The 27,345-nt window shown below is 38.9% G+C and overlaps 2 protein-coding genes across 4 annotated transcripts in view; one reads left to right on the top strand and one right to left on the bottom strand.

Annotated features, from left to right (window-relative positions):
* The window catches only part of itga3b (integrin, alpha 3b), a 60,898-nt gene extending 46,335 nt beyond the window's left edge, over positions 1 to 14,563 (top strand). For all 3 annotated transcript variants that reach the window (XM_067369700.1, XM_067369699.1, XM_067369701.1), the window contains 4 exons: positions 29 to 127; positions 11,548 to 11,673; positions 12,354 to 12,513; positions 14,427 to 14,563. In XM_067369700.1, the coding sequence (XP_067225801.1) occupies positions 29 to 127; positions 11,548 to 11,673; positions 12,354 to 12,464 (336 nt within the window). In that variant the 3' untranslated portion in view covers positions 12,465 to 12,513; positions 14,427 to 14,563. The remainder of the gene's footprint in view (positions 1 to 28; positions 128 to 11,547; positions 11,674 to 12,353; positions 12,514 to 14,426) is intronic.
* A 2,417-nt stretch (positions 14,564 to 16,980) lies between these two features.
* Positions 16,981 to 27,345, bottom strand: part of ace (angiotensin I converting enzyme (peptidyl-dipeptidase A) 1) — a 44,033-nt gene continuing 33,668 nt past the window's right edge. The window contains exons 20-25 of the mRNA XM_067369689.1: positions 25,284 to 25,507; positions 25,057 to 25,201; positions 23,511 to 23,609; positions 23,284 to 23,406; positions 22,976 to 23,163; positions 16,981 to 17,799 (exon numbers count right to left, since the gene is read on the bottom strand). Of these exons, the coding sequence (XP_067225790.1) occupies positions 17,600 to 17,799; positions 22,976 to 23,163; positions 23,284 to 23,406; positions 23,511 to 23,609; positions 25,057 to 25,201; positions 25,284 to 25,507 (979 nt within the window). The 3' untranslated portion in view covers positions 16,981 to 17,599. The remainder of the gene's footprint in view (positions 17,800 to 22,975; positions 23,164 to 23,283; positions 23,407 to 23,510; positions 23,610 to 25,056; positions 25,202 to 25,283; positions 25,508 to 27,345) is intronic.

Below are 27,345 nucleotides of genomic sequence, written 5' to 3'. Positions count from 1 at the left end.
TGTTGGCATCTCTGTGGTTTTCACGCAGGATTACGCCAATGCCTTGCGAGTGGAGGTAAAGGGGCAGGCCACGTTGAGACTGCAGACAGACAAACCGGCAATCAAAATGGACAACCAGACCAGACAGGTCAGAGCTGTTCGCATTAAAGTTCACCCAATAATGATTTACACACCCTCATGATGTTTCATAGTTCATACCTCCACAGACTGTCAAGCTCCCAAACAAGAACTATAAAAGCACCATTAAAGTAGTCTAGAGCAGGTGCTTTCAAACTTCATGGCTGCATGGGAGTGACAGGGGTCAGTTGGAAAGTAGGGGCATCTAAAAGACTGAAAATGTCTACTATCTTTATGACTCATGTGTTGTTTTATCTAGTAAGTCTTCTGAAACATCTTGAAATATAGTGTACAAGTCATATTGTTTTAGACAACTTTGCTGATTTTTAAACCGCTTTATATTGTAACAGTGATGCAATGAACCATGTTTACTTGTTCTCTGTGTTACCTGGACCAAGAAATTCATGTTTATTTGTCAACAAAACCGGGAAACCGGATGATACAAAACTTTTGGGCTTTCGTGAAAACTACAGATTATACTTCCGCATTTTTGTATCCCTGCCCACGGACAGTCGGATCAACAGAGGGTTATTAACAGAACAGTTATTGTAGGTTTATCACTGAAAATTGTACCATACTATGTCTACTTTTTAAGCAGCATTATGGTAAAAATGGAACAATATGGCAACAGCTTTCTTACCTGTACATGGCTGTGTTTTGCTTCAGGAACTTGGGCAGTTTCTTTCAGTTTTTCCCCTCTGTTTGGCTTTAAACAATGTGTTTGCAGTCAGTTTGAAATGTTAACTTAGGAGGTTTTTCAGATTTTCCATCGCAGTATTCTCTCCATATTTATGATTGGACTAGATCCTTTACTGGAAACCCGAAAGTAACTCTCTGCTGCTAAACGTTTATGTAACACAGTTCGGATATACGGGAAGCTGCACTCTACTCCCCCCTGGGGCCTGTTTTGGCGGCCGCAGCACCTGGGGGTAAGGACAGACGAGACGAGAGAAAGGAGACGGAAGCAAGGGGAGTGACAGGACGAGAGAGGGGAGAGAGGAAAAAGAAGAAAAAAGAAAAAAAATCTGGGTCTGGTTCCCAGACACACTGCCGCTCGGTCGGCGATGGCTCCTCCGGCTGAGGGCAGCCAGCAGCTAGTCCCCCGTCCCCTGCTCCTCCCCTTCATGGCGGACGGCAGCAGGCTCCGGCCCACGGCGGACGGTGGCAACTCCTCCGCTCCCTCCTGGATGGCAGCGACTCCTCCACTCCCTCCTGGACGGCAGCCACCCCACCTAATCCCAGGAGCATGGCATCCGGGTCTCTGTCCTACCTTTCACAAGGCTCCAGCACCACCGCCTCGGGCAGCCTCTTGCGGTCTTCACACTCCCGTGCTGCCCGAACTTCGCAGCACCGCTTCCCCCTCAGCAGCGAGGGCTCTCCGACAGCATGTCCCTCCTTTCTTCCGGGTTTCGGCACCAATGTAACACAGTTCGTATATACAGGAAGAAGGAGGTGGGAACGGACGAACGTTTAACAAAACTTTAACATAAATAAACAAATACAAAACTAAAGTAATGCCGGCAGACCCTCGCGGACGTGTGCTGGCCACACAAACATAATAAAACATAAAAGAATATCCAGGCCTGGTCCTCTCTCGTCCTTCACGGTCATCGCTCCTCCTTTTATGCTCCCGGAGCTCCTCCGTGAGAGACTCAAGGCTGGTGTGCCTCCCAGGTGATGCTCATTATCACTTCCGTCACCGGCCTCGCGCCGTTCCCTCATGGCTCTCACCCGCCCTGCTCGTCACAGTTTACTCTTTGAATTCTTGCACCCGGGAACAACACGAATCAACATCATAATGACTAAAAGTTTGCTAAGAAGTATTTTCTACTAAAGCAAGCTGGTATTTGACTCTGGTAAGCGTATACATAGTAGACTGATGGGAGTGGCCTTGGACGGCAACATGCCCAGTGCATTATGGGTGTTTAAGTTTTCCTACCTATTTGGCAAAAGGGAAGACAACTGCCTTTTTTGTTTGTTTTCTCTAGTCAGGTAGCACCGATCTCAGTTTTTTTCCCCTCCTAGTTTAAGGCAATTTTGCCAGCGGTGAACTGCCCCTTTAAAGGGTTAGTTCACCCAAAAATGAAAATTCTGTCATTTATTACTCACCCTCATGCCGTTTCACACCCATAAGACCTTCATTAATCTTCGGAACACAAATTAAGATATTTGTGTTGAAATCCGATGGCTCCGTGAGGCCTCCAGGGAGCAATGACATTTCCTCTCTCAAGATCCATTAATGTACTAAAAACATATTTAAATCAGTTCATGTGAGCACAGTGGTTCAATAATAATAGGTCACAGGAGGGGTGGGATGTTTATCAGTAGGCTACTGGCTGCTTGGGATGAGCGTCATCACGCGTCTCAACCAATGAAAGCATTTGTTGTGTGCCTAAGAGAGCTACAGCGCGAAAAAGAAAATATCTGGTGCGGACAGAAAAATGGAAAAAGGTACCCACTGCTTATCACTCAATAAAAGAATCACATTGCTAAGTGTTTTTGAACGTTTTGATTTCGTTTGGTTTAATAATTAACATTTGCGAGTCTGACTCTCACTGCGCTCGTGAATTAGCAGAACTTGACGGGGACATTCAAATGCTTAACAAACGCTTCATGTGACCAACAATTCCGTACATGTTTATTAAAGCATACTGTGTGGAGATACGCATGTTGTGTGGGTGTTTACACTCACCACAAGGTACTCCACTTTCTTAATAAATATTTCTTTTATTTAACAAGGGTTCCTTTTCTTTAAAAACCTTTTAGACACTTAATTACATCAAAAAGAAACAAAACAACCTACAAAACTGCAAATAACAAAGAAAATTCAAAATAAATCAAACTCAAAATATAACCACATTAAATCAACAAACTGGGACAAATTAAATCAAAACCGAAGCAATCTGTTACAAAAAAAACAAAATTATACAAAAAAATATCAATCACACATCACATAATTCCCAAAGAATAATAATAATAATAATACAAACAAATAATTTCCAATTAATTTCATACCTGTTACAAAAAAAAACCCACTCTTACTCTATCCAATCTGGTTACTAGGATTCTCAGGGGTGCTTCCGATCTACAAATACATATAATACAAATAAAATAACTTTACATTTCTTCTCAAAACCCCACAACCAATCTCACACTTCATACCTTTTAAAACACCCAGGTTACACTCTCTGGTCGCTCTAGTTACTGGGGTTCTCGGGAGCACTCGCGGTCTACAAACACACATCCTTAACCAAACACCCCACACTATTTTCTTGTCAAATCAAACCCCTTAAAATGACTATATAACTCACCCTATCCTCCGTCAGTGCCGCATTTGTTTGGCGTGTATACCACGGTGTCTGTGCATCGCTCAAAATCTTCCGTGCTTGTCTCCCTTAAGTATTCCCATAGTTCCTCCCCGACCCCGCCTAACCAGAGCTCAATACCACATCCACCCCCCACTTATCAAATCATCGTCCCGATGATTACATATTTATCTGGGCTACCCAAATCCAAAAACTAAATTACGCCTCTTTCATCACTCTTTTTAATTCATTCATCACCTGCAGCAACTGTTCTAGGACCATTGCCATTTCCCCTACTTTTCTGGAAGCGGGCCTTAACCCATCATTTAATTCTGGGGGGATTGCTGCAGCTTCCATACCCTGCACAGATCGTGGCTCTCTAAAGGGATTCCTATGCTGTCCCGCTGTAGCCCTCTGCGAGCGTCGAACTGAAAAGTCTGTCCCAGTGGTTATTACTTGATCCTCCTCCCTGGAACAATCCTCTTCTGCACTCCTTTCCCTTTCCACCCCCGAAGACAGGCTTACTGGTACCACCACTCGGAGCTCCTCCAAATCTTCCTCAGACCCAGATGATGCTCTGCTTGAACTGGAGTCTGTACTTTGATGCTGAATTGACTCTACAGGGTCCTTCTGTAATGGTACACAACGTCGTAACTCCAAACGATGCACATTCCTTGGTGGACGTGATTGATCCACTGGAACTATCTTATAGACCGCCTTATCCGGGTCCAATCTCTCCAACACACAGTGCGGCAAATCCTCCCAGATGTCCTGGATTTTATTTCTTCCCCTCACTCTTCGATTTCGTAGATACACTAGATCACCCGGATTCAGACTGGCATCTTTTACAACCCCTTGTCGTGTTTGCCTCTGCTTCGCCAAACTCTGTAACCGCTTCTGTGTCCACTTATATGCCTGTTGCAATTTATGCTGATGTTCAGTAACCCACGTCTCTACCCGTCCTTTTCTTTCTGCCACCCCACCACTTAACCAATGGTCAACTGGGAGATCAGGACTCCTGCCAAACATCAAGAAGAAGGGAGAGAATCCAGTTGTGCTATTTTCAGTGGTATTATATGCAAACAGTACTTCATGTAAGTATTCATCCCATCTTAATTTCTTTTCAGGAGGAAGGGCCCTGAGGAGGTCGTGTAACGTTCTATTAAATCTCTCACACTGCCCATTACCTTGAGGGTGAAATGCTGTCGTTCGACTCTTCTGCATACCATAAATTTCACATAACTGCTTCACAACTTCGGCCTCAAAGCACCGCCCTTGATCAGAATGAATTCGAACTGGAACTCCGTATCGATGAATCCACTCCTTGACAAGCACCTTGGCCACTGTTATGGCCCTCTGATCAGCTGTAGGTATGGCTACTGTAAATTTAGAAAAGACATCAGTTATAACAAGCACATTTTCTTTTCCACTCTGAGAACGTTCCAGCATGGTAAAGTCCAGAGCCACAACCTCCAAGGGTTTAGATGCTTGAATACTATTCATCACTGTTCTTACTTTAGGCTGAACATCCTTAGACACAATACAACGAAGGCAATTCTTGCAGAGCTCCTGAACATCCTGGTACATCCCGGGCCAATAAAAGCGTTGCCGCACTAATTTAAATGTTCTATCAATCCCCTGATGACCTTGACGGTCATGCAGCTGACTCAGAACTTCCTGCTTTAAGACTTGAGGTAGCAGAAGCTGTTTTACCCAACCCCCTCTAGCATCTGCGATGACCCTATAGAAGATGCCTTCATGTTCTTCCACTTTATCCCACTGTCTCAACAGCTCCAATGTATCTTTTAACTCCTCTTTTCTTTCTTTCTTACCTGGCCCTTCCCCCTTACTCCAATAGAACTTAAACCGGGAGATAACGGGGTCCTGTTCTTGCAAGCTCTGCAAATCTTGTGTCTGGAATTCAGGAAAAACTGAAACAACATCCACTGCAGCTACAGATTGAGGTAAAACACTCCCTTCCTCCTGTCCTCCTACCGCATTTTGTCGGGACAGGGCATCGGCATTTCCATTCCTCTTTCCTGGACGATACACAATTTCAAAGTCAAACATGGCCAACTGTGAGGCCCATCGTTGCTCTACCGCCCCCAATTTAGCGGTCTTCAAATGGCTCAGTGGGTTATTATCAGTAAACACGATGAACTTATTTCCAATTAAATAATCCCGGAATTTCTCTGTTACTGCCCACTTAAGGGCAAGGAACTCCAGCTTCATTGTACTGTAATTATCCATATTACGTTCCGATTCCCTTAGACCTCTACTAGCATAGGCCACCGGCCTCCGCTTACCTCCCACATCCTGGGAAAGCACTGCTCCGAGTCCGGTATGGCTGGCATCTATTTCAAGCAAGAAAGGCTTAGTGAAGTCAGCATACACTAGCACAGGAGAAGATGTTAATTTCCTTTTTAATGTTTGAAAAGCTTCTTCACATTGATCATCCCACCTCTGTCTGAATTGTTCATTAGTTAAGTATACTCGTTTCTTTTGCTTCTTACCCTTTAGCCTGTCCCCCACGGCGGCCAATTGATGTAGCGGGGCTGCAATCCTGGCGAATCCTTGAACAAAACGTCTGTAATAGCTTGCAAATCCCAAAAAAGATCTAAGCTCTTTCGCTGTCTGAGGTTTCGCCCATTCTGCCACTGCTTGAATCTTCTCAGGGTCTGTCGCCACCCCCTCACTAGAGATGACATGACCCAAGTAACGTACCTCTTGTTGGAAAAAACAGCATTTACTGAGCTTAACTTTAAGTCCATGATGCTGAAGTTGTTGCAAGACCTTCTCCAATCTCTCCAGATGTTGCTCCACTGTTGATGAAAATACAATCACATCATCCAAATATAAGAGCACTGACTGGAAACTTTCATCACTGAATATGCGTTCCATCAGACGCTGGAAAGTGCTTGGCCCATTGGATAATCCATACGGTAAACGGTTATACTCAAACAGGCCAAAAGGAGTACAAAAAGCAGTCTTTTGTTTATCTTCCTCTGCCACAGCCACTTGATTGTATCCACTTGCCAAATCCAAGGTGGAAAACCAACATGCTCCACTCAAAGCATCTAAAGATTCTTCAATTCTAGGCAAGGGATATGAATCTCTCCTTGTTTTAGCATTCAACTGCCTATAGTCCACGCACATCCGAATTGATCCATCCTTTTTCTTTACAATCACAATCGGTGATGAATATGGGCTGCAGCTCTCCCTAATGACATTTTGCTCTAACAATTGTTTAATATGTGCTTTAACCTTCTCATATTGAGTAGGGGGCAACCTCCTATACCTTTGACAGACGGGAGCATCATCTAACAATGGAATCCGATGTTCAATCAAATCAGTATACCCCAAATCCCCACTTCCTTCAACAAACACAGAGGCATATTTATTCAATAACTCCCTAGCCTTCACCTCCTGTTCCACATTCAACCGAGGAAAATTAAGGGTACTAAATCGTTGAGGGACTGTTACCCCTGACTGGGCCACATTACTTTGTTCAATAAAAACTGTACACTGTTGTTCTTGCTGTACCGGAATAAACTGAATATCAAAATCCCCCCCACTTACTACCACCTCAGCCCTATGTACAGACGCAAGTCGAATGTGTGGGTTTAAAAACACATCACTAGTACCCACATTCATAATTGGGACGAGCAATTGTCCTTTTTCTGGGGACACTATTGAACCTACCACTAACAGGTCTGCTGGTAAACTCCCCTCACTCTCTACTAGAGGTTCTAGCAGCAAGGATTCTTTAGGCATGAGTCTAGTATACCCACTTGTTGCACAAACCAATTGAAGAGTACCTGCTGCCACCTTAACTGGACTTGGGGCCAGCAGGTTCACAAAAGATTGTTTTTGTGTATCATGCAATTGACAAATTTCCAACACCTGTTTCAAAGAGACTTCACATTGCTGCATTATAGAACTTTTTGAATACTGAGACCCAAACTGTTGCTTCAAAAGACCATGACAATTTCGAATTACATTCATACCAATCAAACCTGGCACCAGTTTCTTTCTTTCTCTTGTCTCTAGATCTAGTGTATCTTTCACAACTAACACCCCCTGTTTTGGAAGTATTTGGTCCAGGATTTTGATATCTAGCTCTAGATATCCCACATATGGGATATCTAGGCCATTGGCTGCTTTTAACACCAGCCAACCACACTCATTCAATGCATCTGTCTTCTTTCCTGCAAAATGCTGTTTAAAACAACTCTCAGTTATCATGGAGACCATAGAACCAGTGTCAATCAAACAGTTTATTTCCGCATCCCCCATCTTCACCACAGTGACTGGACATTGACCCACCAATTGTTTGAAAATTTCTGGGCTGGTTTCTCGAACAACAGAGCCAGGTAACCCCTTATTTACTATGTGGCTCTCCACAGCAAGGGGTGTTAGTTTAACTGGCCAGGCTTGGGGGCTTGGAACTGGGATACATTATCAACAGTATTTCTTTGCTGCCCCCATACTTGACCGGGGTTCACAATCTCATTACAATAACGTCCAATATGTCCCACTTTTTGACACTTAAAACAAATAGGCTGTCCTGAGGGATCAAAGGCATATGATCTTCGTGACACTCCCTGCGGCTGCCTATTAACGACTTGCAAACTGGCCATTTTTTCAGTTAAATCACTTAACTGCTTTTGCTGACTTTTCATCATACCAAACAACTCTACTAACATTGAATCTGAACTCTGCTTTGCAATCACTGTTTCACTATCAATAGTACTAAAGGTCTCAGACCCCCCTGATGTTTCAGAAGAACTCACTCCATCCCCAGCCCACTCAACCGCTTCTTTGCGGACATCAAGAAATGTTAGGCTTGGTTTCTGTCTAATCATTCTTTTTAGCTCTCTACAGAGTTCTTTACTTCTCACATTCTCTGCAAACTGATCCCTAAGCATGATATCTTCTTCAGACACGCCCCTGGGATTACAACTTTTCAATTCTTTTAACAGAGCCATTAATGCATGTGAGAACTCAATCAGAGTTTCAGTTTTCCCTTGTTGTCTTTCAAAAAACTGTCTCTGCAATGCAGTAAATGATTGAGCACTCCCAAACACTTCAAGAAGAGCTTCAAAAACTCCCTCTGAGCTGGAACGTATTTCCTTGGGTCTATACTTAATTTCCTGTTTGGCCTCACCCTCTAAGTGTTCCCATATAAAATCTGCTGCCTGAGCTTGAGTGAAATTTCGGGCCTTAAACACACTTTTCAGGTCCTCAATCCAATCACTCAAAGGTACACTTGAAGATTTACCTGTATACACTTTACATCTCTTCTCTCTTGGTACATAAACTACCTCTACCTTTGTTGTACTTCGTTCTTGCCGCACAGTCCCAGTGTCCATCCCTACATCTCTTGAAAGTCTCTCATTTTCAATGGCCAGTCTGTCCTTTTCCTCCTTCTCCTTCGCCAGTCTCCTCTTTAGGTCTGCCAGCTGCTCCTGAAGCTCCTCCATTATGACTCTCTGTACTGCTGATAAACCACAGTCCTTAGCCCCTGTTCGATCGTCTCTGTCTTCGCCACGGTTTTGATTTAATTTGTCCCACCGAAACAAACAAACAAAAAAACCCCAAAACAACAGAAAAAGAAAAAAAAAAAGAAAAAAAGAAAAGAAGTACCCCTAAATTGGAGGTCCCTTCCTCGTCGCCAAAATTCTGTTGTGTGGGTGTTTACACTCACCACAAGGTACTCCACTTTCTTAATAAATATTTCTTTTATTTAACAAGGGTTCCTTTTCTTTAAAAACCTTTTAGACACTTAATTACATCAAAAAGAAACAAAACAACCTACAAAACTGCAAATAACAAAGAAAATTCAAAATAAATCAAACTCAAAATATAACCACATTAAATCAACAAACTGGGACAAATTAAATCAAAACCGAAGCAATCTGTTACAAAAAAAACAAAATTATACAAAAAAATATCAATCACACATCACATAATTCCCAAAGAATAATAATAATAATAATACAAACAAATAATTTCCAATTAATTTCATACCTGTTACAAAAAAAACCCCACTCTTACTCTATCCAATCTGGTTACTAGGATTCTCAGGGGTGCTTCCGATCTACAAATACATATAATACAAATAAAATAACTTTACATTTCTTCTCAAAACCCCACAACCAATCTCACACTTCATACCTTTTAAAACACCCAGGTTACACTCTCTGGTCGCTCTAGTTACTGGGGTTCTCGGGAGCACTCGCGGTCTACAAACACACATCCTTAACCAAACACCCCACACTATTTTCTTGTCAAATCAAACCCCTTAAAATGACTATATAACTCACCCTATCCTCCGTCAGTGCCGCATTTGTTTGGCGTGTATACCACGGTGTCTGTGCATCGCTCAAAATCTTCCGTGCTTGTCTCCCTTAAGTATTCCCATAGTTCCTCCCCGACCCCGCCTAACCAGAGCTCAATACCACACGCAAATGAGCCCAAAATATGAATGCACCACGTTTCTTAAACGGTTTCCTCTCATGTCATCTCAAGAAAACGCTTAATGCACTTAGACTGATATTAAAGATACCAAATTCTATTTACAAATAAAGCACATGCAGAAAAACGGATGACACCAAAATATAAACTTGAATATAAATTTTCTTCATAATGGTTTTATAAAGGTAGGAAATTGCTTAGTGTGGTTGTCATTTGTTAAAATAAATATAAAAATACAGTGTGTTCGTGTCCGTCTGTCCGCTGAATTTGACCCATAATCTCTGATTCTCCTCATCTGTGATCGTGGAAAAGGGGAATTACAATGACAAGTAGGTCTACTCAATATGCTCGTTTAAGCATCATTTAAACGTTTCCAACAAATAAATGAATCGACTTTTCTCAGTGTGTTAATTACATAGATTTATTTGGATATTCATACGATGATATTCATACGATGGCTGAAGCGTCCAGCGTGCGACACGGTAAACGGATCAACACTGTAAACGAAATTCTACAAAACTTCAGTGAAAAAAAATAAATAAATAAATAAAATGATCATGCGATGCGATAAAATAGCTTGTATTCCCTGCAAACGATACCATTAAAAATGTTAACGTTCAAATAATGGCAGAAACAAAACAAAAGGTAAGCAAGAATCCGTATTAATTTCAGTACGAGTAGAGGGCGATCCTGTCAAAATGGTGGCGCCGCCCCGGCATGTAACGAGGTGTGACGTCGGTTCGTATTCTCTATTGCACTTTTGTTCATACAGCAGTACTTTGAAAGAATAAAATTACGCAATACACTACTCTTGATTTCATTATTGAATTGTGCGCATGCTGCGATTAATCGCGATTAATCAGAAAAATCATGCGATTAAAATATTTAATCGTTGCCCAGCACTAGTTTTTAGTACATTAATGGATCTTGAGAGAGGAAATATCATTGCTCCCTATGGAGGCCTCACAGAGCCATCGGATTTCAACACAAATATCTTAATTTGTGTTCCGAAGATTAATGGTCTTACGGGTGTGAAACGCCAAGAGGGTGAGTAATAAATGACAGAATTTTCATTTTTGGGTGAACTGACCCTTTAATATTCAGTAATAAATAATATGAATATTATCGATTTGACTGCACTGACATTATCGAATGAGAACATAACTTGAGCTGGATAATGACACTGTTTGTAGAGCTGCCTTTGAAGTAGTAATATTCTTTTCAACATTGACAGTTATTGAACTGAACTGAATCAAAAGTGAACTAAATTGAGCTATATAAAGACACTATTGTCTTCTGTAGAGCTGCTTTACTTCCTGTTTATTACCACAAAGCTGCCTTGAAACAATGCGTATTGTATAAAGCACTATATGAATAAATGTGACTACTGTTTCTGAAACATGAGAGCTGCAGAAACGATTTTAGTAAATGTTTTAGTAAATAAAGACATAAATTGGTCTGTACCTCACACAAAATATTGTATGACTTCAGAAAACAGTCATATGGGCTACTTTTAGTGTGCTTTTTTTTTTTTTTTGGTCACTATATATGGTTTGAAATGTCATGAGGGTGAATACATGGTGACAGAATGTTAATGTTTGGATGAACTGAAAGCTCATCTGTTTTGAATGTCCCTTTGTCTCTGTAGTTTTCAGTAAACATTGACCCGGTGCTGGGAGAGGAGTTGCCGTATGAAGTTCCTCTCTGGATCATCATTGTTGCAGCGGTTGCAGGAATACTTTTATTAGGCATCATCAGTCTCATTCTGTGGAAGGTATTTGTGGTCTTATAATTGGTCTACATTCCCTCAGAATCAAGGAATGTCAAAATTGTATTTTTTTCCCGTCATTTAGAATTATCTGAAATCCAGGTCACAACTGTGCTGGGAAGTATTATGTTATATACTCATGAGTTGGTAGAAATGTGAAAGAGACTAGACAGAATTTAATTGATCGGTCACAGGTGTGCTGTTTTATGATGGCATTGAATATGGCTCATCTGATCCATCTGAGTTCACGTCAGTGTTAGGGGTAATGCAGGTAATGAGTAAAGTAATGGATTACTTTCAAACTTTCTGAGTTACTTTTTCAAATAAGTAATGCAAGTTACTTTGTTTTCCCATTTATTGACTGACACTTCTCTTGCCTCCATGTTGAGAGCATTTCCCAGACTTTTGAAGGATAGTTTATACCGTTACATAAAATTACTCTTAGCATGAAATTAGATTTTGGTCATACCATCCACTTTTAGGCACTTTTTCTTAAACATTTATTTATAAACCATAACATAACCAGGGATGGTTAATAGACTCATATGACAGGACAGATTTAAACCACATGCTTGCAGTCCATGAAATTCTCTTTTACAGCACACCCTTGATGTGAAATGTCACCGCATCTTGTTATTTAAATTAGTAATAAATGTCCCGCCTTGGGCTCCGCCCCTCCTCCACAGTGCGGTTTCTTCCGACGGGCCAGCAGGAGGGAGATGTATGAGGCCAAATCCCAGAAAGCAGAAATAAAGATCCAGCCCTCTGAGACAGAGAGGCTGACGGAGGAATACTGAGCCTGCGGGGGCCCTTGGGCCGCTATGGCAGCACCATTAGGGTCCTTCGGTAAAGCAGAGCCATGATCTCTCCCTAATTATATGCTTTTTCTGACTTTTCACTTTGCAAGCCTGCTACTCACTTCCTAACTCCGTAATCCCTTCACTGCCAGAGATAACTATCCCTTCTTTTCTTATTCTGTCTATCTTGCTCAGTAACCTATTCACACAAGTAAAATGGAGCTCAAATGGGAATCTCAGTGCAATTTTTTCCATTACTGAAATTTTACATTTCATTACATTCTTTTGTCCGCTGTAATTTCAACTACTCTTCAACTAATGCCTGCCCAATGTTTCAGTGGCTTTGGTTCCAGAAGTATTTTTTTTCCCATTCTCTGATTGGAGGAATTTTCTGTACACCATCATAAGTAATGTAGTTTTTCACCACGAATTCTGCTGTTAAACATGATTATTTTAAAAATAAGTTAATAATGCGGGCTGATGGCTTCAACAAAAGCAAATACCATCTATTAACAACCTCATAGCTAACAGTATGTCTCTCTTTAAAGGTTTATATGTTATCCTTCAAAATCAGTTTCCCTATGGAGAAAATGAATGGAGTTTTTACTTCCGGAACCTTACTGTTGCATTCTGTTCAAGCATATAGATTCTGTTTGTTTGTTTGTTTTTATTTCTATGATCTTTATTCATGTTTATACATTTATTCAGTATGGAAGAGGATTAGGGCCAAGCAATAATAAAAAAATAAAACCATCTCGAGATTAAAGTTGTTAAATTTTGAGAAAAAACACGTTAAATTTCGAGAAAAAAGTCGAGATAAAATGTTGAGAATAAAGTCATTAAATTACGAGAAAAAAGTCATTAAATTACGAGAACAAATTCGTTAAATTATGAGAAAAATGTCGTCAAATTTCGAGAAAAAAGTCGAGATAAAATGTTGAGAATAAAGTCATTAAATTACGAGAAAAAAGTCATTAAATTACGAAAACAAATTCGTTAAATTATGAGAAAAATGTCATCAAATTTCGAGAAAAAAGTAGAGATAAAATGTTGAGAATAAACTCAATTGTTAAATTACGACTTTTTTCTCATAATTTAATGAGTTTATTCTCATCATTTTATCTCGACTTTTTTCTCGAAATTTAACGAGTTTTTTCTCGTAATTTAATAAGTTTATTCTCAACATTTTATCTCAACCTTTTTCTTGAAATTTAACAACTTTAATCTCGAGATGGTTTTATTTTTTTATTATCGCTTGGCCCTAATCCTCTTCCGTAATTCAGTGTTACTTGTTTACTTAAAGAAATAATTCACCCCAAAACTAATATTATGTCATCATTTACTCACCCTTGTCATTCTGACCACATATTATTATTATTTTTCTTCTGTGATACACAAAATGAGATGCACAATTTCCAAGTTGCTATTTTTTTTTTTATCAAGTAAAGTGGATTCAGATTTTCACTGCCAAGTTCCAAAAATGGCAAAAAGCATCATAAAAGTATAGTAAATATGACAAATGTCATTTGTGCTTATTTAATTAAAATTAAAATTGATGCCAGACAACTTTTCTTGTGTCACATGAACAAATATAGTGAAGCAAATTTGAACAATGCAAATGAGAAATGAAGCTGTGAAAATAAGTTTTTCAGTGAATAACAGTTTAAATTTTGATCTGTTTCTCACAAATTTATAAAATGACTTCAGAAGATCTGAAATATAGCGCACAAGTCATGTGAACTATTGCTTTTGTGAAGCTTTTGCAGAGCTTTGCTGCATAAATCAGTCTACTTTCATATTGAAAACACCTCACGAAAATAATACAGGGTTGGAATGAGGGTGAGTAAATGATACCATTTAAATTTGGGGGCAAATTATTCCTATCAAAGTTTTATAAGAAGCATACTGTATCTGTCACACTTACTTGAAATGTTTCTTTCATTCTCTGTCTTTCTTGAGCAGTGTGGTTTCTTCAAGAGGGCTGTTTACTACAGGATAATGCCAAAGTACCACGGTGTGAAAGTATGCAAAGAAGAACGCTATAAGTGTAACTTGGCCTTTCAGCCCGAGCAAGAACTGAGCAAGAAACTCTGGGTCACCAACTGGACAGAAATGCATGAATTTTACTACTGACCTATTCACCTCTCTCCGTCCAGAGCCAGGGGTGTGTGATGATTGGAGGATGTCTTTTATTAACCCCGGAAAACTCAACGGACACTGGACACTGGTGTTTGAAGCCGTCATTTATACGCAGTGAGCTATTGAGAACATGTTTTGAAATGTCTGTTGGTCTGTGTGCAATATCATGTTTTGTAGACCGTTAAACCACTTTCAGCAAAAGCCAGATTGTTTGGGACACCTCTGACCTAGTAATAATTAATTGATTTATTTGATTATTTTTAAATCTTCATGAACATGTAAATATGTTTTGGTTTCAAGTATGTGCTTTTTTTTGCATTATTATAGGTTTTTAATGTAATCAAGGTGAAATACTAACTTCCCCCCTTATGTTGAGGTCAGAAGGTGACTGCTAGTTTACCTGCCAAAGCAGTGAGTCATTTTTGCTCATTGACATTTTCCATCATGCTATAATTGATCTGAGACCAGTTCTCATCAAACAACATTGAGGACATAATTTCCAGTTCTACTGAATTTAATTGCATTTTGTTTAGATGCTCATTTTGCGACACTGTGTAAGTTTAAGAACTAGTCCATTTTCCCCAGCTACTTCCTCCCATGGAGGAAGATTCTTAAAAATAAAGGTTCTTTATTGGCATCAGTGGTTCAATGAAGAACCTTTAATATCCACAGAAACTTTCCAATGCACAGAAGGTTCTTTAGAGTGGAAAAAGATTATTAAAATGTTCTTCGCATGAAGAAAAAATGGTTCTTTTGGAAACCAAAAATGGTTCTTCTATGGCATCACTATGTAAACCTCCTTTTGGAACCTTTATTTTTAAGAGTAAAGACTACAATGTCTAAGGCCCTGTTTACCTTAGGCTGTTTTCATTTTAAAACGGTGTTAAAATGATCCTCGTCTACACTGGCATTTCCACAGCATTTCAGAAACGATCTCCGTCTATACTACATGACTGAAAACGCATGTCACATGACCATTCATCCACACTGGTAATGCTCGTACAAGTGTAAACAGTTGCTTCTAGTGCACGTAGGTAGCTTTAAAAATGCAGAGTTTAACTGCACAATGGCTGCTGAAAATGACAACAAAGCCAGCAAAGATTGCAGTTCAGTCTCCATGTTATTGTTTACATGGTCGTCAAGGATGCGCAGAGCGAACGTGGGCAGCCACGCCATCATTTTCAAAAGTCTACATTTGCTCCGTTTACACTGAAGCACAACCCCTGTGTTTTCAAACTAAAACGGGCTCTGCAGCATTTTCGAAAGTCTCCGTTTTCGAGGGTCAAAAACGCCGGAGTAGTGTAAACGACAGGAGTAACCGTAGCAAAAGTTGTGTTTTAAAACAAAAACGCACTAGTTTAAACAGGGCATAAGTGTGTAAAATGTTTGCCCAAATCATCATGTTCCTATTATCATTAGTTGGGTGAATTTCAAATGAAAAAAAAAACTATATATTTCAGTCATGATAACTCTCGGAGTGAAGTATTTGCATTTATTGGGATGGGACATGGAATGTAAATATTGATTTTGGTGGATGAGATCTGCTATTCTGCTACTGGGCAAAAACAAGAATTTGATCAGCTTAGTTAAAATAATATACATAAAGGACATGCTACTGTAAGAATATATTAAAGCATATCTCTACAAGTGGTGCTGGGGAGGAGGAGGGGTAAACAGAAGTTTTCATAATCGCGCAGCAGGGCGATCGCAGGGTAGTGTACGAAATATATGGTTATGAGGATGTACAACTGGTTGGCTAATGCCACAGCATTAGTTTCGCTCGAGTTTCACGACTGAAATATTTATATATATATAATTTAGGATATTTTGTTTTTGCATTGTGATTCAGTTTTTATGACGATTAAGCACAATTACATTCTCATTACTGCAATGCAAAAAAAAAAAAACATATTTGCATCATATGAGCAAAAATCAAAGCTGACATGTAATTAGTCAATAAAATATACAGTCCTGCACCGAACTCCACTTATTAGTTGAGCCAATGTTTATTTTTCTTTTGACTTTGTGGTGTAATATGAGTAAAAATTGTTGTCAGTTTTTGTGAGAGTCATTCAATTCTTGTTTATTCATTCAGTTTAATGTATTTTTGTTTAAGATTATCTTTGTCTCTACTGTGTCAATTTGTACTGTGTTGACCTTTTGCAGAGGAACAACTAGAAGAGAACTACTGTCATGTTGGTGCGATTCATTTTACAAGTGAAGAATGAAGATTTTATGCTTGAACAAATGCTATAATTTCTATAAAACGATGTACTGCCAAGCCACATGGATTGGAGGTTTCATTTCAAAAACAGCTCAGATCAGTCCACTTTCAATTGTGATATTCTTAATTGCTTTTATGTTGATATGGAGTAAGTTTCTTTTTTTTTTTTTTTTTTTGGAATTTGCTATAATCAAATGGTGGGTTAGAGTGCGTTGTCAGAGAGAAGCCTATATTGGTCGGCTTGTTTAGTTGTTATTAAAGGTATAGAGTTGGATACTAGAGCAGATTGGGTAAACCACTAGACTTCATTACAGTCTGAGAAAATGACACAGACTGCTTGTATACCTCAGACTTGGGTTGAGGGATGAGAAAATATACTGTATGTTCACAGAAAAAAATGGCATGGTCTTTAAAGGCTTTTTTTATACTGTACTGATATTAAAATGTTTTTAAAAACTGAAGGCTGCTGTTTTAATGAAATGTTCCTGCACTCAGACAATAAGCAAAGCCAGAATGTCTGTATAATTCTTTATATTCTATAAACGTTTACCAATAGAATCAATCAGAAATGGACACAGTTAAGACTATACAAATAATTGAAAACAGCAGTCAAACATTAACATTTTTTACAAATAAATTACAAGTCACTTTTCATTGCATAGTCAAACAAATTTGACCAAAAATAATAAATATACATTACATTCAAAAAGAGGTGAATCTTGTCAAAAAGTAATGACTGCATGGTATAGATTTGTTTTCTTTTTGAAGAATTTTACTTAAGCTCCATCTGAGACATTGATTTGTCCTGTAAGCGTTTAGTCTTCCTGTATCTGTAGACTAAGAAGATGATGCCGAGCAGGAAGACGATGCTCAGAACCAGCAGTATCCATTGACCCGCTGCAGCGCCTGCCTCATCCACATTCAGTCCCAGGAAGTTGACTGCTTTCGGCTTCTCTTCCAACACGGAAGTGACTAAAACAAACAGGTGAGAAGTGTGGGAGCATTTTGTTAGTGACATGGTGGTGACATTGTTTACATTTTGGAGAAAAAGTTGGATAAACCTTGGGTCTAACACATGAAGATAGCTAGTACTCAAGTAACACTGAATTAAAGGTGCACTAGAACTTTTTTTAAAAAGATGTAATATAAGTCTAAGGTGTCCCCTGAATGTGTCTGTGAAGTTTCAGCTCAAAATACCCCATAGATTTTTTTTTAATTAATTTTTTTAACTGCCTATTTTAGGGGATCATTATAAATGAGCCGATTCAGGGTGTGTGGCCCTTTAAATCTGGTGCTCCACGCCCCAAGAGCTCGCGCTTGCCTTAAACAACATAAAAAAAGTTCAAACATTTAATATAACCCTCAAAATGGATCTTTACATAGTGTTCGTCATGCAGCATGTCTAATCACGTAAGTACAGTGTTTATTTTGAAGTTTACATTGATTCTGCAATGAGTTTGAGGCTGTGCTCCATGGCTAACGGCTAATGCTACACTGTTGGAGAGATTTATAAAGAATGAAGTTGTGTTTATGAATTATACAGACTGCAAGTGTTTAATAATGAAAATAGCGACGGCTCTCGTCTCCGTGAATACAGTAAGAAACGATGGTAACTTTAACCACATTTAACAGTACATTAGCAACATGCTAACGAAACATTTAGAAAGACAATTTACAAAAATAGCTGCGAGCAGCGATGGCGGGCCCAAGCCCGTTGGCACCGCCACCCCGGTGGCTTCAGGGCAATTGTGCACAGCGGGCAATAGGCATTTAAAATGGTTAAACATCAAAGGACTATGTCAAATTCACTCCACATTTACTGCACTACAAGGTGCCGCTATAGAGCCCCTCCTCCCTGCCCATTTTCAGAGGTTTACATGTGCCAAGTTTTAACATTATTCTGATGAATTTTGAAGCAAATCAGGTAAAAATAAGAGGGTGATCTCAATGTATGCTGAAAGTGACACATTTTCTGCTTCCAGTTGGTGGCGCTATGACTTTGAATCACAACAGTCACATCCATGTGATCAGCCTTGTACAACAAAGACTAAGCCGAAGTTTCATCAAAATCAATTAATGTATGCAGAAGTTATAACCCTTTGTTTCCTTTTCTTGCCATAAATTCGTTGCCTCGCCACGGCCAAACCGTTTGAGATATCCAAAATCCGTTTGCAATTAAACAACTTCAATGTGTTCGCAACAAGTTAAAAAAAGCTTGGTGTAAATTGGATAAACCCTGTAGGAGTAGTAGTAAAAAATTCATAGCCTGTTTTTTCAAAAAATTAACATTCAAACAAAAATAGCCGACTTCCTGTTGGTCGGAGCTAATGAATGTAAATTAGAAAATTGTCCGGCTTGATGAGAACAATATGTGTACCGAGTTTGGTGACTGTAGGAAAAACTAACCCCCCCAATTTTGTCAAAAGGTGGCGCTACTGAGCCCCTCCACCACGCCCATTTCTATGGCTTTGTCCATGTCTACTGGTTGACAATATTGATGTGTGTGTCGAGTTTCATGCAATTTGAAGCATGTTAAGAGCCTCAAAAACACTCAAGAATATTATTACAGTTTGACCTGTTGCCATGGCAACAATATTTCAAATATCAAAAATCCTGTCATAGGTCTACATCTGCTGTGTATTGACATTACACTGATGAAGTTTGAAGCAAATCAGGTAAAAATAAGAGTGTGATGTTAAAGCATTTCAAAAAGTGATACACTTCCTACTGCCAGTTGGTGGCGCTATAACTTTGACTCACAATAGTCACATCCATGTGATCAAACTACTACAACTAACACACTCGTGAAGTTTCATAAAGATCAATATATGTATGCAGACGTTATAACACATTTCCTGTTTCCTTTTTCTCGCCATAAATTCGTTGCCTCGCCACGGCCAAACCGTTCGAGATATCAAAAATCCGCTGGCAATTTTTAATCATCAATGTCTTGACTTCATGCTGACCGAGTTTGGTGGCGATCGGATTAATCGTCTAGGAGGAGTATATCAAATTCCAGAGCATGCGTTTTTCAAACAACCCTTAATAGCTGACTTCCTGTTGGCATGGCGTTTAACTTAGAGCGCGAAAGTTGTTCGGCCCGATGAGGTCTATATGTGTACCGAGTTTCATACTAATACGTGCAAGCGTGTTTAATATATGGACCAAATTTTCGGACTTTTTTAAAGGGGGCGCTGTCGAGGCCCCCTGCCACGCCCGGGTACCAGCCTCTGCGGCGTCCTAATGGCCGTGGATTCCAATGTGTGTGCCAATTTTCAAGAGTTTTTGAGCATGTTAAGGCCCCCAAAAAGCCCCGGAAGATTATAATCCTTAGAAGAACAAGAGGGCCCTGCGCGCTTAATTCGCTTGGGCCCTAAATATCACTAAAAATATCATTTTATTATGGATCATGTCAGTTATTATTGCTCCATCTGCCATTTTTTGCTATTGTTCTTGCTTGCTTACCTAGTCTGTTGATTCACCTGTGCAGATCATAGGTGCAGGTCTACGTTACTGGCTGCCCTTTAATGCCTTTCATAATGTTGGGAACATGAGCTGGCATATGCAAATATTGGGGGCGTACACCCCGACTGTTACCTAACAGTCGGTGTTATGTTGAGATTCGCCTGTTCTTCTGAGGTCTTTTAAACAAATGAGATTTACTGTATATAAGAAGGAGGAAACAATGGTGTTTGAGACTCACTGTATGTTATTTCCATGTACTGAACTCTTGTTATTCAACTATGTCGAGGTAAATTCAATTTTTGAATCTAGGGCATCTTTAAGAAAAAAATTAATTTGTTCTGTAATATAAAAACTCTCACATACTATAACAAACCTCAAATGATTTTGAAATCAGGTCTACCTGAATAGAGAAAACAGATGAAAGGGTCTGTAATGGATAGGTTTGACCAGAATCAAATACCGCCTTTCTTTAGTAGGAAATACTTCTTAGCAAACTTTTAGTTATAACGGTGTCTTTTATTGTTCTGGTTTGCAAGAATTCAAAGACCAAAAGTTTAGTGAGAGTTTTATTTTAGGTTTCCAGTCAAGGATCCAGCACATTGCAGGCAGTGGCTGAAGGCAAAGAAATGTAAATATGGAAACACCGCAACAGAAAAATAACTATTTTAATATTTTAAATAATATTATAAATAATACAAAAGCACTTGTACAGTACAAAGTAAATTGAAAACCGGATCCTTATGAAAAGCTTATGAAAAACAGCTTTTTATGTATTTTATAAATGTATTATAGAAAGGAAGTTCTGGGTAGAACACTAGTCCAGAATAGAGAAATTTGGCAAAATTTCACTTTTTAGCACTCAGAAATATTTAAATAGATTAAAAAGCACAATAAAAACACAATCCCAAATATTATAACTACTGAAAAAGTGCTGAAAAATTTAGTTATGCCTTTTTATAATTAGGCTACAGTTAGAAAAGAAAGTTTCTCTATAAGAACAATGTAACGTCTGGACCAATCAGCCACACAATTATTCATTGTATTTAATGAATTACCCATAAACTCACTCTCCCTATCAAAGTTCTCTGAACTCATCCCCCTAAAACTGTAACCAGCATCCCAATGTTGCTAGCACACAGGCCAACCTAGGTGTCCTGTTACAGTTATATGGTACTTTTATGATCCAGAAGAATTCTGGAGAGACTAGTGACTCATTCTTCCTGAGAAGGACAAATAAACTCTCTTAATCCTATGTATTCTCTATATAACCACTTGGGAAATGTATAAACATGTATCCAAGTTTCCCATCTCATGACTTTCCTTTTATAGGCTTTATTCTATGTATTAATTCTCTCTTTTGAACTATTTTGGTATTAATGTTCCATAGTTGCAAATGTATAGTTAACTGAGATCACATTGGCAGCATGCTTGGTATCTACGGACTCCAACTTTCATTTCCTATTTGGTAATTTATGTCACATGTTACTAACTCTGTGACACATTAGTATTATAAGAATCTAGAAGGTTATTCTCTCATTCATCCAATCCAGTGTCTTATGCTAATATCTTGCTACAGAACAAAGACTCGTAAAACTTCCCTCTGAAAGGGGAACTCCTTATTGGCTCAGACACCTCAAGAGGGTGTGACATCTTCACCCCTTATATTCACTGATCACAAGGAACCCCCTCTCTTCCTGCTCTTCCTCCTCTTCTTCTCTTTTACTGATGAATGCTGACGTCAAGATGATGCTTTAAGAAGCTAGAAGCTTCTAAGGAACCCCAAGCTTGTGCCAGGCCTCGGCCTAGACCTTCCATTCACCAAAGATCCTCTGAATCCAGCCGGTTCTCTTTCGTCAAGAAAATATCAGCAAAGATTCAACAGGAGCCTCCACAAATTGCATCAGGACAGTTTTAATTCAACTTGGAGAGACATGCAAGTATCAAACTTAGTCTCATTAACTGATACATTGAGTATCCTTACCCCTTTTAAAGAAGGGCCTGTTAAAACTAAACTGATGGTTTGCTCAAGGCTGTTGATCTGCTGAATGTCCAACAATGCTGTAACTTCTTGCTTCCTGTACTCTGCTTTCTCTCTCTCTCTTGGTAAACTGTATGCATGTATGTGTGTGAATGTTAGAGTAGTTTAAGTGTTTAGTCTAGTTAATAAAGTCTTGTTCATGTCACACGTAAGGTTGTCCGTGTTTTGCGCTCATGTACGGGAGTCCCTATTCATGTCGGTCCTGACTACAGGCTTTTAGTAGAATAAGATTGTTATTTCCTATAACCTGGAAATGAACATTTCTTAGTTAATAAACAATTAACACTGTGTGTTCATTGAACAACAGGTTAATTGATTGTAATATTAATTTTATTACATTAAGTTAATTTTATTGACTGATTAAAATATTAATAATTAATTATAACTAGTTATGATTAATTATTCATATTTATTTTGAGCTAATTTGCTACAACAATCACCTAAATCCAGTGCTTTAAAATTGTGTTGACGCTTGAGCTTTAAAGACTAACTTGATCTGATGATCAAGAAATAAGTTCAATTTTATTATCTTCTAATTCATTTGACTGAAATTTGTTCTAGTTTCTCAGTGGTTATTTATTTTTCAATAAAACACTTGAGTGGTAAACCAACATTTGGATGTAGATTCATGAACTCCACCCTTACATTTGTATGGTGTCCAGTCATACTCTGGCCATCCCAGGGTGTCGCCATTCTTTTTGTTCTCCTCCTCCAGCCACTTTATGAGCGGTTGGAAATACTCCATCAGAGGCTGGACAGACATTTTGGACTGGCCAGTAATCAAAGTCATGGCTTCAGGCCAGGGTTTACTGAAGCCCATCTTCATCACATCCCTGAGAAAAGAGTAGAGCGCTTTTTTTCACAGGCAAAAATGATGAAAATCTATCAAATCTCACTACTTCATTACTCTTAGTGCTTGTAAAAACTGGAAAATCACTCATTGATTTACTGACCCCAGGAGTTTCCCTGCTTCTTTGGACTGGTAGATATCACAGTTGTGGAGCGGTGCTGGCTGACCGGCGGCTTCACACAGGGCCTTGTGGAACTGGAACTGGATTACAAAACTCACAAAGTACCTATTGAAGCCAAACCATATAAACAGTCAATCCAAAGGCTTATGTGTTGTGTAACATGATAGAATCACGATATTTTCTAATTGGTGATTTATTTTATTATCTACCTGACATAGGGCACATTAGCAGGGATGTGGAACTTTGCACCAGGGTCGAAGTCCTCCTCAGTGCGTGGTACAGGTGGACACAATCCCTGGTACTTCATTCTGTTACAACAAAATACATAAACTCAGCTCTGGTAAAAACTTTATACGTTGCATAATTTATATGTTTATATAACTGATAGCAAAGAACAATAACGACTAGGGGTGTAACAATGTCTAAAGTGTATTTTTTGTTGAGGATGTCCCAATAGAGACACTGGATTTGCAGTTTTAACAGAGTTATATTAAATGTTCATGTTATATTTTGGTTGCATTAGAGAGTTAATAAAAATGTAACTGGTTGAGTAAAATAGGCACAAAATATCATAATATGGATATATCGATCGCATACCCATGAATCTAATCCAATCGTAATCATATTGCGGCATGTTTTGAGTTATAGGAAAATATCATATCGCTGGCTAAGATGTCAGGTTGTATCAACAAGGAAGTCTAATCAATTGAATTTGAAATTTTTCTGGTGTTTTATAGTGATTTAATACAAATTTAGTTGAACTGAACTTTTATTTTGGCAGGTTGTAGTGAAGACCTTTTTAGTTTTTGTGTGTATCTGACATTATGTATAATTTCAAAGGCTGCGCCCTCCAAAAGTTGCTGTCATGATCATGTCTTGTTTAGGTGCCGTTAACACAACACTGTTTTGAACTAAAAACATAAAACTTTGTATGTATTTTAGGCATTCATTTACACTACAGTGGTGTTTTGGGGGCCTGAAAATGCAAACTTATGGGTTTCAAAGTGCAAGTTTTTGAAAGCGATACCATTATCGTCTCCTCATGCGTATTACGTGTTCAGTCTATAGACGCAGTCATTTTTCTTTACAAAGTGACATCGCCAACTACTGGCTTTGAATAATACAGCGTTTTTAATCATTTTTGATTCTGATCTGTGTAAACGGGGATCATTTTGACAACATTGTCATCTGTACATGATTTTAGTACATCTTTGTCGTGTAAACGCACCCTTAGTTTCGTTATCTTGTTCTGTTTAGTTTCTTTTTCACCGTTTTTGTTTGTTACCATGGTTTCTAATTAGTTTCGCACCTGTTCCCCGTTATGTCAATTATCATCCTTATGTTTATAAGCTCTCAGTTATTCCTCGTGAGCCGTAAAATATTGTAATTTCTGTCTTTTAGACATAATGCTTATTTTTCTTATCTAATCAAAAAGTGAATTTGTTCATGTCCTCCTCTTATAATGAGACGGCAGATGCTGAAAACACCTCGAGCATCACGCATGCTTGAGTATGTGTAGTACACCAAACTACACCGCTCATTCAGAGACACGCAGAACATGCAGACTTCCCATTTAAATAGTCTTTTTGAGGTTTAATATTCACAGACACTATTCTATATTGCGATTACAGCCATACATTTGATTTAGTCATCTAAATTCCGTGACATTCCGTATTATACAGTTAATTCCGTATCACGGAAACCATAGGGCCCTACTACCCCTTTAACGGTGTGGATTGGTAGAAGAATGGTCACCTCAGGTTCCACCACTCTTTGTTGTACTCTGAACTTGAGGTCCTTCCATCAAATACTTTCCACCTCCACTGGTCCATCAGGTAGCCGAAAGGGAGGAAGGCAATCTTATCCAAGGCAATGCTCATCAGGAAGTTGATGGTGCTCTCTACAGGCCGGTAAAAAAACATTTAGAGTTTGGATTGGCATTTAACATGTGTGTTTTGTTGAAAGCTTTTTTGCGGATGTACCTTTATTTTCCTCCACCTTGTCCAGCAGGCCAATGCTCTGAAGATGTTTAGGTGTGGAGACTGACAGGGCCAATACGTCACCGATGGCCTCGTGGAATCCGGGGTTGGCGCCATCACGGAAAGAAATGGGTTGATCCTTGTACTGCAGGAAGTACTGAACATGGCCCATCTCATGGTGCACAGTGATGAGGTCATCCATGGTGACCACCGTGCACTGCTTGATCCTAGAGATGGTAAGAGGATGGGAGGAAAGGTTCACAGTGAGGTTTACAAGATAACACATGGGAAGGAAAAGGCTAGAAAACTGTTGTTTCAGATGTCATTTCAGCTCTAACATCCCTTGAACAAGCGGAGTAGATGAAATTCTGGTTTGTCTGGCCCAGCAGACATCTTAGGACACTTCATGAATGGGCTCTGTCTAAAAACTAGCAAGATTCATTGTTGTTTACAGCCTATAGTCAGCAATCAAGACAAAACCAAACACTCTACTGTACATAAAAACTTTATACATCATACAAATAACGCTCCACATCCGAAGTGCATGGGAGACTTAACTCGCAACTGAATCCAGTTGAGTTTGTTTCTAGGTTAATAACACAACGCTTGTGAAGAAGTACACTTTAGCATACTTTTTTTTTTTAAAAAAGTACTTAAGGAAATAAAATACTTTAGATGAATTTATGTTAATGAACACTTAATTGCATGATAACGCTCCAAAGCTTCCTGAAGCAGTGTTTTGAAATCGGCCATCACTATATAAGTCGTTATTTGTTTTTTAGGCGCACCAAAAATATTCTCGTCGCTTTGTAATATTAATATTGAACCACTGTACTCACATGAACTGATTTAAATATGTTTTTAGTACATTAATGGATCTTGAGAGAGGAAATGTCATTGCTGGCTATGCAGGCCTCACTCAACAAAAATATCTTAATTTGTGTTCCGAAGATTAACAAAGGTCTTACCGCAGTGGAACGGCATAAGGGTGAGTAATAAATGACATTATTTTCATTTTTGGGTGAACTAACCCTATAAAGGTGCCATTGAACGTTTTTTACAAGATGTAATATAAGTCTAAGGTGTCTCCTGAATGTGTCTATGAAGTTTCAGCTCAAAATACCCCATAGATTTTTTTTAAATAATTATTTTAACTGCCGTTATTATTGCTCCATCTGCCATTTTTCGCTGTTGTCTTTGCTTGCTTACCTAGTCTGTTGATTGGCTGTGCACAGATCCAGACGTTAATACTGGCTTGTCTAATGCTTTGAACATGGGCTGGCATATGCAAATATTGGGGGCGTACATATTAATGATCCCGACTGTTACGTAACAGTCGGTGTTATGTTGAGATCCGCCTGTTCTTCGGAGGTCTTTTAAACAAATGAGATTTACATAAAGAGGAAACAATGGAGTTTGAGACTCACTGTATGTCATTTCCATGTACTGAACTCTTGTTATTCAACTATGCTAAGGTAAATTCAATTTTCAATTCGATGGCACCTTTAAGTACAAAAATGTCCACATTGAAACCCATTAAAACAGTAATCCAAGGGCCATTTAACTATAAAAGATGCAGTGTTTGTTAATATGCTTTCAAAATTAAAAATGACAATTTTTACTATTTTTTACCAGATGGTGCCATTTTCTCAGGTTTGGCCTATAAAGCAAATGCTCGCTTTATTCCTTTATTCCTGCTTCTGCATATTATAGAGCGAGTTGGATAAATTATGCAGCTATAATTCTGTGGGTGTGTTGGTATGGATGCCGAAGTGTCTTTGTTTCTGCTCAATACGTGAATAACATTGGTTTTTGCAATGTTTAACAGAACCAAGATATGCTGTTGTATGCTGTTGTTGAATGTGATGAATCACAGCTGATTCTTCCATACATATATGAGTTGTCTGATGCACCAGCTGTTAATGTTTTCCTGTGTTGCATAGCGTGTTCGGCATTTTTGAGGCGGAGCAATGAAGGGAGGGGTGTGTTTGTTTGGGTGTTGATTTCAAATATCAACAGTATTTCTAAGAAATCACTTTCTGGACCTTTAAATATATTTGTTATT

Source organism: Chanodichthys erythropterus, chromosome 19 (assembly GCF_024489055.1).
Source record: "Chanodichthys erythropterus isolate Z2021 chromosome 19, ASM2448905v1, whole genome shotgun sequence".
Taxonomy (NCBI): domain Eukaryota; kingdom Metazoa; phylum Chordata; class Actinopteri; order Cypriniformes; family Xenocyprididae; genus Chanodichthys; species Chanodichthys erythropterus.
The sequence above is the reverse complement of the archived record's forward strand: the minus strand, read 5'-3'. Positions and strand labels throughout refer to the sequence as shown.